The 13622-nt window shown below is 54.0% G+C and overlaps 1 protein-coding gene across 5 annotated transcripts in view; it reads left to right on the top strand.

The window, feature by feature from the left end:
* HIRA (histone cell cycle regulator) overlaps positions 1-13622 on the top strand; it is a 74435-nt gene that overhangs the window by 56603 nt on the left and 4210 nt on the right. For 3 of the 5 annotated variants that reach the window (XM_060028542.1, XM_060028545.1, XM_060028546.1), the window contains 7 exons: positions 191-339; positions 2051-2212; positions 2336-2394; positions 2592-2697; positions 3922-4044; positions 4402-4568; positions 6295-6383. In XM_060028542.1, coding sequence (XP_059884525.1) covers positions 191-339; positions 2051-2212; positions 2336-2394; positions 2592-2697; positions 3922-4044; positions 4402-4568; positions 6295-6383 — 855 coding nt within the window. The remainder of the gene's footprint in view (positions 1-190; positions 340-2050; positions 2213-2335; positions 2395-2591; positions 2698-3921; positions 4045-4401; positions 4569-6294; positions 6384-13622) is intronic. The other 2 variants (XM_060028543.1, XM_060028544.1) reach the window with 2 other exon arrangements.

Below are 13622 nucleotides of genomic sequence, written 5' to 3'. Positions count from 1 at the left end.
CTGGGACTTGCCCTGCCCTGGGGGCTGCACGTTGGGACCTCTGGCCCCCTGTCCTGCCCTGTGACCACCCCACCCCCAGCCTGCTGTTGGCCGGCAGCTCTGTTCCACCCTTGCGTGTCCTTCCCTCTGTCCGTGGCCCACGTCTGAGGCCACTGCTGCTGAAAACGTTCTGTTTGCTTCTCTCCCCCAGGTGAGCTCCGACCCCTCCATGTACATCGAGGTGGAGAACGAGGTGACGGCCGTGGGGGGCATAAAGCTGAGCCGCCTGAAGTGCAGCCGGGAAGGGAAGGAGTGGGAGACGGTGCTCACCAGCCGGATCCTCACCGCTGCCGGCAGCTGGTAAGAGCAGGGGTCTCCACCCCACTGGCATTTAACGTAAAGCAAGACCCCGCACTGCGCTGTGGGGTACTGGGCTGTCCTGGGAGGTGGCCTGTCTGAGGGAGGCCTACGCCTAGCCTCGCTCGGGACTGAGCTGGTGCCTGAGTCATCCGAGTCCCTGGGGCACCCCATGAAGGTGGCACCATCACCCCCGTGTTACAGGAGAGGAAACTGAGTACTGGAGGGTCACCTAAGCCCCCTGGGCATTTTAGTCAGATTCCTGAAGTCTCCATTTCCAGGCCGAGCTCTGCCTGCCTCTCTCTGACCTTGACTGGCCTTTTCTCTGGACCCCAGGTTTTCATCCAAGGAAGTCAGCATGGACTTCTGACTGTCCTCAGAGTCCCAAGGCCAGCCCTTTCCAGATCTGCCCTTTTGAGGGAGACCTGAATTCGGTGGTCAGTCACCCAGTGTCTTTCCACCACCCCTGGAGGTGGCCCCGCACATGCTCCATCTGGAAAGAGGACCCGGGGACGTATGGCCCCAGTCGGGATTGTGTGCTCAGTACCCCTACGAGGGTCTTACAAAGCTTTCAGCTTAGATTTGGTCGTTTTCATTAGGCCCGGAATCCTTTATCATGAGGCTGCATGTGAAACACTCTCACCAATGTCTGTGACCCTGGCCCTGAGCGAGCCAGGTGCTGGGCCTGGACGGAACCACCGTTTTGTTCCTCCCTCCATCCCCTGGGGCTCCCCCTTCGTCCCTGGTCCCAAGGCAGTTGGCACGCCCCAGCTGGGGGCCAGGTGTGTCAGCACAGCCTCCCCATGTGACCTAGAGGCTGCTGGAGAGTCCGGCCAAGCGGCCAGCCAGGCCCCAGCCCAGCGTGCAGACTTGCCCCCGGCACCGCAGCTCCAGAGGTTCGGCATCCCTGGCAGCGGGCTTGCTGCAGGTGCGCCCTGACCACAGGGACGAGCAGACAGAACACAGGGACTCTTCCTTGGCTGACCTCGCTGTGAGCTGGCTGCCCGTGCAGACCATAGGCGCCGGCTGGCGGCCCAGAAGTGATTTGGAGCAGGGTTCCAGTGGGCTGCTGGGCCGGACCTTGCTGTGCTGGCTGCACGCCTACTCCCACTGCCTGGGGTCTGAGGCTCTGGCCTCACTCTAGGCTTGCTCTCACCCCAGGAGACCCCACTAGGAAGGCAGAGCCTGCTTGTGCCGGGCAGAGCCAAGGGGCCTAGTGGGTGCTCAGAGGAGAGACACGAGACTGCGCCGATACACTCGTGGTGAAGCCTTCCTCGCTCAGGGAGCGACATGTCTCTCCCATCCCGGTCTCGAAGGCCTTCTGAGCACAGCTGGGCGCCCCCTGTGGGAGATGCGCCCTGTTGTCCCCACACTCCCCCCGGCCTGTCTGGGCAGAGGCCTCCCAGGGCCCCTCTGGCTGGTCTCAGCTACGAGTCTGTCGGGGGGGGGGGGGGTGCTCTGCAGCTGCTCCCGAGCAGTGAGGTCTGCTTCCTGGCTCACTGTCAGGGCCGCTGGTCCTCGGGCATGTGCTCCCTGGGGGCAGTTCCGTGTGAGTCCAGAAAAGCCTGAGCCACCACATGGGGGAGAGGACTCCATCTCCAGGCAGAGGTCTCCAGTAGGCACCATCAGCTCTGCCGCCCACCTGGCTCTGTCCCTGCATCTCGGGGCCACCAGAGCTCCCAGCCCCCCTGATGCCAGCCCCCTGCTCCCCCAGTGACGTGGTGTGTGTCGCCTGTGAAAAGCGGATGCTGTCCGTGTTCTCCACCTGTGGTCGACGCCTCCTCCCTCCCATCCTGCTGCCATCCCCGATCTCCACCCTGCACTGCACTGGCTCCTACGTCATGGCCCTCACCGCCACAGCCACGCTGTCCGTCTGGTGAGAGGCAGGGCGGGAGCGGCTGTGCGGGTGCCCCTTGCTTCAGGGAGGGTCGCCCCCCCCCCCACCGGCACACAGGCCCTCGGGCCCGGCTGGAGGGTGAGCTGCTCCTCTCTCCCCCAGGGATGTGCACAGGCAGATAGTGGTGGTGAAGGAAGAGTCCCTACACTCCATCTTGGCAGGTGAGCTTGGCCGGGGGCCGCCCCATCCCTGGGGTGGGATTGGGGGCGGGCAGCTCAAGTCCAGGTCTGGCACAAAGGGCTCTGCTCAACTGAGATGGAGAGCAGACTCTGGGGTCCCTTCTGCATGGCTAGAGCTGCGGGAGCCATGGCGCCCGCTGACGGGAATACGCTGGAACCCCTTCTTGGTGTCTCCCTAGGAAGTGACATGACGGTGTCACAGATCTTGCTGACGCAGCATGGAATCCCCGTGATGAACCTGTCGGACGGGAAGGCCTACTGCTTCAACCCATCACTGTCTGCGTGGTAAGCACGCCGCCCTGAGCCCTGCCCCATGGAGGGTCCATCTGAGCCAGAACCCAGCACAGCCAGCAAGGGCCCTGCCTGGCCCGCTTCTCCTGGGAGTCTGGCCAGAGTGGAGGCCACAGTGCAGCCCCCATCCCTGCCGGCCCCCTGCCTCTCTGCCCTCAGACCCGTGCACAGGGACGCTGTCCTTCCCCTCCACTGTTCCCCGGGGGTCACTTTGTCTGGAGCAGACATTTGAACTTTTATGGTTGTCGATGAGTAGTTCCAGCCTGGCCTCCGTAGGTGCCGTCAGCTTCACGGCAGCCTCATCCAACCCTGCTGTTTTTGTAACTTAGTCGGAGCCAAGGGACACTTCCGACTGCCTTGGTGCATTAGTGGGGCTGCACTGTCACTCACCACGTGTGAGGTCTGTACCTTTGCTCTGTCCATTTTGGAGTCCTTTTCTATATTTGTAAAACCTCTTTTTTTTTTTTTCTGCCGCACTGCATGTCTCACGGATCTTAGCTCCCCAACTAGGGATCGAACCTGGGCCCCCTGCATAGGAAACATGGAGTCCTAAGCAGGGAAGTACCTGTAGAACTTCTTTGTACATCAGAGATCTTAACCCAGAGTTAGGAATGGTGTACCTCGTGTACCAGCCAATCAGAAGGTTTCTCTTGCCTGCACCTTGCTCCTTCAGGCCCAAGTGTGCCACCATCCAGCCTGTCTCTGTTAAGGGTTGCCGGACACAAGTTTATCCTCAGACTGAGATCTCTTTCTTGAGTTAAAAAAAAAAAAAGCAGCAACCCTCAAAATCCCCACTCCCTTCTCCTCCAAATTGCAAAATATCGTGTATTGTATGTGATTGGTATAATAATGGAAACAAGCTGGTTATTTGAGAAGGGAAATGTGGACTCTGTAGGCACCAGGCTGTTTTTAAATTGTGTGAAGGGTCCAGAGAATGTGAAGCGCTGATGCCTGGGGTGCTGTGTGAGCTCTGGGAGGCTGGACGCCGGGACTCCTCAGCTGCTTCCGAGGGCCGCAGCACATGGGCTCCCAGACAGACTAGCATCCCAGGCATACTCGCCCCCTGCCCCCAGGACCTAAGACCCAGGGCCAGAGTGTCCGAGTAAGGAGGCCCCACATGGGCATACAGGGACCTCGGCTCCCTCAGTGCCCCTCGCCGCCTGCCTCTGCTGGGCCTCCTGGTTTCCCTGAGTTCTGCTCCTGCCTTTGCCTCCCCAGGAACCTGGTTTCTGACAAGCAGGACTCCCTGGCCCAGTGTGCAGACTTCAGGAGCAGCCTGCCACCCCAGGACGCCATGCTGTGCTCGGGACCCTTAGCCATAGTCCAGGGCCGCGCCTCCACGTAGGTGACCCGGGTGCAGGGGAGGCATCCGGCTGGCTGTGTGGACGTGGTCCCTCCGAGGCCTGCCTTCTGACTGCCTGAGCCCAGCGGCACTCACAGGGCTGGGCTGGGGCTGCCGAGGGCTGGGAGCCACAGTGAGCACTGTCTCAGGGTGCAGGGTCACAGCTCTGTCACTTCAAGACCTGGGCGGCAGTCTGAGGGGCTGCGGGTCATGGATCCCCATGTTGGGCTGCACTTTGGGTGGGGGCCTGGGCTGCTGGCCTGTCCCCTCGGGGGCTAGATGGGAGGTGCAGAACAGCAGGACCTGGGGGCGGTTGGGCTGCCGTGGAGTCTGATATCTGCCCCTCCCCACCCCAGCAGCTCAGGGAGACAGGCAGCCCGGCTCTTCTCCGTGCCTCACATGGTGCAGCAGGAGACCACCCTGGCCTACCTGGAGAGCCAGGTCGCTGCAGCGCTCACCCTGCGCTCCAGCCACGAGTACCGCCACTGGCTTCTCCTCTACGTGCGATACCTCGTGAACGAAGGTGAGCTTCCCGGTGGTCCTTCTGTCCTCCCGGGCCCCACTCAGTCCCCGTCCCAACGGGACCCTCCCGAGGGCCCGAGTGTCAGGGCCCAGGTGCAGCAGCCTGGGCTCTGTCCTCCCTCCCGGCTTCCCGTGGTTGCCCCCTGGGGCCCTGCCCTCCCGCTCCCAAGTCAGTGAGGTGGGCAGCTCAGCAGGTGTCCCGCCCCACCACGGGCTGAACCGAGCAGCCCCTGAGGCCACAAGGATTGGCGGCAGGAGGGTGTGGGGGCAGAGGACTCACAGACACAGGCTCAGCTCCCCCTGACCTCGTTGCCCCCTCAGAGCATCAGTGGGCTTGTACCTCTCTTTCTCCTGCCTGGAAGGGCCAGCTTGCTTTCCAGCACCTCCCCTCGGCCCTCCAGCCCAGCTTTCCCCACCAGGGCTCTTACACCCATGTCCCCGTCCCAGGATCCCCCTCCTTGCCCCGCCCCACTCCTCCTGTGGGTCAGCAGACAGCAGGGTGTTGGAAGACGTGACCTCCCACAGCCTCTTGACTCCCTGTGAGGCAGGCGTGGGCTCCGGCCTTGCCAGCTTCCCTCCGCTTGAGCTTGGCCTCCAGGGCCGTGGCCTGGGGATGGCCCTCCCCAGTTCTCCCTGTGTCACCACACAGCCTGGGCCTGGTCACGGAGCCGGCACCCCCACACCCTCTCCTGCCTTTCTTGCTTTGCTTTCAACTCCTCCCCTGTTTTGTTCATGATTTAGAGAAAACAAATTAAGTACGGAAAAGACAGAAAAACTTGCCCGACCTCTATGGGTATAACTCGCAGAATTCGCTCGTCATGTTGCCAGACCCCTCCCCCACAGACCCCAGGGATGAGTTCAGTATGGACTCATCCCACCCAGACTTAATAAACACTCGGTGTTCCTGCAACCTTGTGCCTCTGCCGGGCACTCAGGTCACGTGTGGCCTCACCCCCGTACCCCCGGAAAGCCTGCCTCCGGCTCCTCTCTGGTTTCCTCCATCCTGGGTTTCAATTCACTGGGGCTGCCCCTGTAGGGGACACCTCACCTCCACCGCTTGCTTCTCTTTCTCCATCTTCACGCGCCTATGGCCCAGGGCCCGCACAACTCCCCTACCCTCTCTGTCCCTCCTTCCTCCCCGCGGGGAGGAGGACTCGAGCTTCACAGGGACACCAGCTCTCCTCTAAGCATCCTCAGGTTCCACCCTCATCACTGGCTGATTTCCTCCATTCCCTGTGGCCTCGGCTGCCCCCGATTCTGCCTCCAGTGTGGCTGGCGCTCCCCCCCCCCGGCTGTGCCATAGCCCCAACTCCTCCTCCGTCTCCTCCGCCCAAATTCATTCCCACGCCCATCTTCTCCCGAAGGACACCACCTGACCCTGCGCATCTGCCCCCACCTCCTCTCCAGTAGGCCCCCTCAGCCCACTCCCCTCCTCCCACAGCCCCCACATTCTCCACCCCCTTGGGGGGTCTGTCCCAGAGCTTCCACGTCTCGTTTTCCCTGGCCCAGCACACAGCAGCCACTGCGTGTGTTTCCCGGGATTGGGGGGGTGAGTCAGAGCCTCTGCTATGGCCTCTGAGCGCTGAACTGAGACAAGGAGGCAACAAAGTGAGTGTTTGTTCTTTCTGCTTTGATGTACACAACAACTTAGCCTGTTCTTGACTTTATTTCTTTTTTTAATGTGTTCCTATTTCTGTTTTGTTTTGTTTTTTGTTTTCTGTAATTAGGGTTTGAATACCGACTCCGAGAAATATGCAAGGACTTACTGGGGCCTGTTCACTCCTCCACTGGAAGCCAATGGGAGTCAACAGTAGTGGTAAGTGCCACTTTCCTTTTTGCCACAAGAAATCTCTCCTGAAAAGTAAAGGTGGAAATTGAAAAGTAAGCCAAAGTGCTTTGAAATTCTTCCCTGTTACACTCTTCCAGCGCACTGCCGGCATCAGAGAGAGGGCGAGTTGCCAGCCCACCCACCCTGGCAGGAGCCCTTGGCATCAGGGGCTGAGGGAGCGTCCACTCAGCCACATGCCTGTGCTGGGAAAGCTGCCTGCCGGGGGCTGTGGATTTGTTAGTAGTGAGGCTCATAGTCCGGTCAGGAGGCAGACGTGAGCGAGTAAGCAGTTCAGTCAACAGAGCGATGACGGGTGTGCCTGGGAGAATGCGGCGGGGAGACCTCGGAAGAGGACTTTCAGGATGAAACCCCAGGACAGGAATGAGCCTGCTCCATGGAGACCGGGGAATGTGCTGGTAGAGGTGACAGAAGTGCAGAGGGCTTGGCCCATGGAGGCCGCTGTGGTTGGAACATCGTTGGCAGAGGAGAGGGTGTGACGTGAGTCCAGAGAGGGCAGGAGGTGGATCCCTGGGACCTTGTGAGGAGCTGGGGTTTAGTCTGGGGCAGCGGGAGCCGGCAGAGGAGTTGACGCTGATGTAGCAGAGCAATCAGGACAAGGCAGACCTGGCAGTAGCTGAAGACAACTTGGATCCATGTGGCAGCCACAGAGAAGGGAGAGGAAGCAGATTCAAGATGTATTTTGGAGGCAAAACCTACAAGACTGGGCGGGTGGGTGGTTGGATGTGGAGCAGGTGAGGGAAAGAGAATAATGAACATAATGAAATTGCACAGGTGAGACTGTGGCTCACACAAGTGGGTAGAGTGCATTGATCGACTTGGGCAAGGAACAGGTTGACAGGGAACTGGGGGCACGGTTCACTCCACTGCTTCACTCAACCGTTGGGCAGCTGCCGGTGGAGCCCCACTCTGGCCAGGTGTAGCTCGGCAGCCGGCTGCAGCGAGCAAGGCTCAGGGGCCCCGCCTTCATGGGGACAGAGGCAGATTGGAGACAAATGAGCAAGTACATGTAATGTGTTGATGGGGATGGGTCCTGTGAACACCAATGAAGAGGGCAGGGGTGCGGAGTGCTGATGGGGTGCTGTTTTACATCCAGTGATCGAGGAAGCACTGACTGATTGATAGAGATCAGAGGAGGTAAGGGAGGAAGCCCCGCAGATATCTGGGGGAAGAACATCCAGGCAGAGGGAAGAGTGAGGACAAAGGCCGTGAGGTATGAGGGCTCGAGTGTAAAAGGAGCAGCTGAGCAGAGGTGATGGGAGGGTAAAAGAGGTGAAAGATTGGAGGGTTAGTCCTGGGAGGACTCTGGAGGTCTTGGTGTGTACTTGGCCTCCATTTTTTATTTTGTTGCTGTAGATGTTAATTTAGTTGGTTACTAGAATCCTAAATTCAAAATCAATTCTCTTTAGAGTTTTGAAGGTATTGTGCCACAGACTTTTAGCATTTGCTGCTGTTGCTAAAACTGCCGCCAGTCCGATTTCCATTGCTTTGTAAGTTCTTTCGGGATCCTGCCTTGGTGCTTTCAAGTCTCACAAAGCTCTCGGTCTATGTCTTTCATTCATTCTGTGGACTTTACTTAGAGGCTGTCTTTGGTTATAGCTTCCCTTTCATTTCCCTCATCATCAGAGAGATAGCATGTCCTCCCTTCTGCTCCATCATTTTTTATAGTTCTAATTCTCCTTGAAATTTTCATTTTAGTCTTTTGAGCACAGTAAGCTTAGTTATTTTATTTTAAAATTGCATGTCTGATAGTCCTAGTATCAGGAGCCCTTGTGGGTCTGTCTCTATTGCCTATAAATGTTTCTACTGGTTCTCGTTCACATTATCTTATCTCCTCAAGTGCCTGGTTATTTTCAGCTGTCTGCTGGACATGGTATTTGAAAAATTGCTTGTAGAAATGGCTTGAACCTCAGGTGATGTGGCTTTTGCACAGGGCATTTTATTTGCTTTGGTGCCAGCTCTTAAGGCACCCGCTCTGCAGGGTCTCAACCCGGTCGGGATGGAGGTTTTCCAGGCTGCCTGGGGACTTCTCAGAGCTGGGCACTGGCTGGTGCAGGGGCTGGTTTCCTTCCAGTTTACCCTTATTCTAGGGTCGGGTCATCCCTTGGGGATACCAGCACAAAGAAGAGGTGGTTTACCAGGGACCCCCACCTTTCATGGGCCTTAGGCCCCTGCTTTGGTCCCCTGGGCTCTCAACTCTGACAGAAGCCCACTCAGCCTCTTCCTGATCAGTACATGTTCCCAAGGCCAAGGTGTCCCTCTGAATTCCTGCCTTCCCCCACCCCGGCTCAGTCCTTCACCCCAGCACATTAGCTCCTGGAGTTCTGCTTCTGCTTAACCAGCTTTGTCCCCTGTCCTCAACAGGAAGGGTGTTCGGAATTACCTGCAGTAGTCGAGCTGTTTCCCAGCACACCTCACCTCTGGGGAAGCCTGACAGGCCATCTGCTTACGGGGTGGGGGAGCACGTGTCTGACAAAGCCCTACCCTTGGCCGGGTTGTGGGGCCTCACTCTGTGCCCAACTGCCACTCTGGGGGCCTGATCCCAAGACGTTAGCCCGAGCTCTACATAGAGGTTCTCTGTCTCAGCCTGAAGGTGGGCACTCTAGGCCAAGGTGGGGCAGGGAGGACAGGCAGGCCACCGGTTACCAGCCATGCACCCTCCTCTCCCCCTCCTTCCTGCTGTTCTTGCTGACCCCAAGCTTTGTCCAGGAGAGCCTGTGGCTCCCTTCCCAGGAGCACCATCAGTGCAATGCTACCTGCTTTTTACCTCTGCCAACTGCCTAAAACCACTGGTCTGCTCGGGGTCCCAGTATCCATGACAAATGCTTTCAACTGCAGGTAAATGACACCCTGTCTAGTGGTGGCTGAAGTAGTTTTATTCTATCCTCCAAAACAAGTCCTTTGGAGTTAAGTGGAGGTCTGTATCTCTGTGATTCTGTTGGCCTCTCCCTCATGTCATAAGATGGCTTTCATGTCCAGTTGAAGGAAGGAAGCCAGTACCAGTAGCATCCACCCTCTTAAAAGGAAAGCCAGCCTATGCCTCACAGCAGCCAGTAGACCACTTGGACACCCCCACTGGGAGGGAGGTCAGGAAGGCAAGCTGTGAAGACTATGGCGGGGAAGTCTTGGAGCAGGTCTGGACAGAGCCAATTCCTGCTGTCTGCCACATCCCCTTCTGGCCTCAGCGCTCTTCTGAATTTATGCTTTTTTTTTTTAATACGTCTTTATTGGAGTATAATTGCTTCACAATACTGTGTTAGTTTGTGTTGTACAACAAAGTGAATCAGCTATATGTATACATATATCCCCATATCCCCTCCCTCTTGAGCCTCCCTCCCACCCTCCCGATCCCATCCCTCTAGGTGGTCACAAAGCACCAAACTGATCTCCCTGTGCTATGCCGCTGCTTCCCACTAGCTATCTGTTTTACATTTGGTAGTGTGTATATGTCGATGCTAGTCTCACTTCCCCTCCCCGCCCTGTGTCCTCAAGTCCATTCTCTATGTCTGCATCTTTATTCCTGCCCTGTCACTACGTTCATCAGTACCATTTTTTTTTTTTTTTTTAGATTCCATATATATGTGTTAGCGTACGGTATTTGTTTTTCTCTTTCTGACTTACTTCACTCTGTAGGACAGACTCTAGGTCCATCCACCTCACTACAAATAACTCAATTTCATTTCTTTTTATGGCTGAGTAATATTCCATTGTATATATGTGCCACATCTTCTTTATCCATTCATCTGTCAGTGGGCATTTAGGTTGCTTCCATGTCCTGGCTATTGTAAATAGTGCTGAAATGAACATTGTGGTACATGTCTCTTTTTGAATTATGGTTTTCTCAGGGTATATGCCCAGTAGTGGGATTGCTGGGTCATATGGAAGTTCTATGTTTAGTTTTTTAAGGAACCTCCGTACTGTTCTCCATAGTAGCTGTATCAATTTACATTCCCACCAATGGTGCAGGAGGGTTTCCTTTTCACCATACCCTTTCCAGCATTTATTGTTTCTAGATTTTTTGATAATGGCCATTCTGACTGGCATTGAGGTGATACCTCATTGTAGTTTTGATTTGTATTTCACTAATAATTAAGTGATGTTGAGCATCTTTTCATGTGCCTCTTGGCCATCTGTATGTCTTCTTTGGTGAAATGTCTATTTAGGTCTTCCGTCCATTTTTTTTTTTTTAATTTATTTTATTTTTGGCTGCATTGGGTCTTCATTGCTGCGCACGGGCTTTCTGTAGTTGCGGTCATCGGGGGCTACTCTTTGTTGCAGTGTGCAGGCTTCTCAGTGTAGTGACTTCTCTCATTGCAGAGCACAGGCTGTAGGCACGCGGGCTTCAGTAATTGTAGCACATAGGCTCAGTAGTTGTGGCACACGGGCTTAGTTGCTCCGCAGCATGTAGGATCTTCCCGGACCAGGGCTCGAACCCGTGTCCCCTGCATTGGCAGGCGGATTCTTAACCACTGTGCCACCAGGGAAGCCCTTCTGCCCATTTTTTAATTGGGTTGTTCGTTTTTTTGATACTGAGCTCCTTACTGTCTCTTCATCTTGATATGGGGAGCAGAGGGGGTGAATTGAGTATGAGCCCTCTGCCTTCTTGTTGAGTTTCTTTGTGAACACTCTCATGGTGAGAATTGGCCATTCAAGTGAAACTGGTCCTCAGGATGGCTGGGAAATGGAGCTGGGGATGGAGCGTGCTGCCAACGAGCAATGCTGACTCTAGATTTAAGAGCCACTTGTATTTCCTGTTGAAATATGTTGGTGTCATTTGTTTTTCTTTTTGGTTTGTAGGAATTCTTTATATTTTGGGAAACTTGTGATATGAGCTGCCAGTGCATCTCAGGGGACCCCCAAAATCCAGGTCTCTTTCCCTCAAAGATCACGGCTCAGTGTGTACAGGAGGGAGACAGTAAGCAGAGGGTTGGGCACTAAGCAGCCGTCCTTCAGGTGCGTGCGTGGCTGCCGGCCTCTGAATCCCCAGCCGGACCCTGCTCTTGGGAAGCCTCCGTCTGCCAGGGTCTTCAGTGTAGGACCTGTGACACTGACCTGAGAAGTGGTGATGAGCTGTGTCCAGGCTGGTGCCTGAAACACAGCACCATCCATTTCTGAGAGCCCAGGCTGGGAGGTGGTACTGGTGGCTATTGGTATTGATACCAGCCACACCAGCCTTCCAGCCAGAGGGCACATCCTCTGTCTGGTAGTTTGCCCCTGGTGCCACAGGCAGACAGAATGTTTTGCTTTGCTTATAGCAGTTTATTTCATTCCCTTTCATTTTTTTAAATAGCGCTTTTCAGGTTTTTTTATTTTAAATTCATTTTGAATGATAATGTAGCCACATACTTCAAAAATTAAAAGGTACAGTAGTTTTGAAATAAGTTTTGAAATCAGGAAGTACGAGACTGCACATCATCTTTTCCAAGATTCATATGGCTATTTGGGGTCCCTTGGGATTCCATAAGAATTGTAGGATGGATTTTTCTATTTCTGTGAAAAATGCCGGTAGGATATTGATAGGGAGTGCATTAAATCTATAGATTGCTTTTGGTATTATTGACATCTTAACCATATTAATAAGTCTCCCAGTCCATGAACAAGGGATGTCTTTCCATTTATTTGTATCTTCTTTAATTTCTTTCAGCAACATTTTGTAGTTTTCAGTATACTAGTCTTTCGCCTCCTTGGTTAAGTTTATTCCTAAGTATTTTGTTCTTTTGGAGCTTACTGCAAATGGAATTGTTTTCTTAATTTCTTTTCCAGATTGTTGGTTGTCAGTATATAAAAACGCAGCTGATTTTTGTGTGTTGATTTCATATTCTGCACACTTGCTGTATCCATTTATTAGTTCTAACGGGTTTTTTTGCGGAATCTTTAGGGTTTTCTACATATAAGATTATGTTGTCTGCAAACAAATAAGTTTACTTCTTCCTTTCAAATTTGGGTGTCTTTTATTTCGTTTTCTTGCCTCATTGTTCTGACTAGGACTTTTTAGTATTATGTTGAATAGAAGTGAAAATGGGGCATCCTTGCCTTGTTCCTGACCTTAGAGCAAAAGCTTTAAGTCTTTTAACACTGAGTATGATACTAGCTGTGGGCTTTTCATATGTGACCTTAATTTTACTGAGATAGTTTCCTTCTATTACCAGTTTTTAGTAGTGAAGGAGTGTTGAATTTTGTCAAATGCTTTTTCTGCATCAATTGAGATGATCTTCTGGGATTTTTTTTTCTTCATTTTATTAATGTGGTGTATTACATTGATTGATTTTAGTTTCTTAAACCACCCTTGCATTCCAGGAGTAAATCACACTTAGTCATAGTATATAATCCTTTCCATTTGCTGTTAAATTCTGTTCGCTAGTACCAGTACTGGTACCAGTCTGCAGCCTGTTAAAAACCAGGTCGCACAGCAGGAGATGAGTGGCGGGCAAGCGAGTGAAGCTTCATCTGCTGCTCCCCATCACTCCCCATCGCTCACATTACTTCCTGAATCATCGCTCGCATTACTGCCTGAACCATCCCCCGCATTACTGCCTGAACCATCCCCCCATCACTCCCATTACCACCTGAACCGTTGCTTGCATTACCACCTGAACCATCCCCCCCATCATTTGCATTACCGCCTGAACCATCTCCCCCATCACTTGCATTACTGCCTGAACAATCCCCCCCATCATTCGCATTACCTCCTGAACCATCGCTCACACTACCGCCTGAACCATCCTCCCCATCACTCCCATTACCTTCCTGAACCATTGCTTGCATTGCCTCCTGAACCGTCACTCCCATCACTCCCATTACCACCTGAACCATCCCCCCATCACTTGCATTACCACCTGAACCATCTCCTGCATCACTTGCATTACCGCCTGAACCATGCCCCCCACCACCACTCGCATTACTTCCTGAACCATTGCTTGCATTACCACCTTGAACCATCCCCCCCATCACCCACATTACTTCCTGAACCATCTTCCCCCATCACTTGCATTACCACCTGAACCATCCCCCCATCACTCGGATTACTTCCTGAACCACTGCTCGCACTACCGCCTGAACCATCTCCCACCTCCAACCCCCAGCCCATGGAAAAATTGTCTTCCACGAAACCGGTCCCTGGTGCCAAAAAGGTTGGGGACCACTGCACTAGTATTTTGTTCAGGACTCATCAGTGTTCACAAGGGACATTGGACTATTTGCTTTCCTTGT

This window comes from Delphinus delphis, chromosome 13 (genome assembly GCF_949987515.2).
Source record: "Delphinus delphis chromosome 13, mDelDel1.2, whole genome shotgun sequence".
Classification (NCBI taxonomy): Eukaryota; Metazoa; Chordata; class Mammalia; order Artiodactyla; family Delphinidae; genus Delphinus; species Delphinus delphis.
The sequence above is the reverse complement of the archived record's forward strand: the minus strand, read 5'-3'. Positions and strand labels throughout refer to the sequence as shown.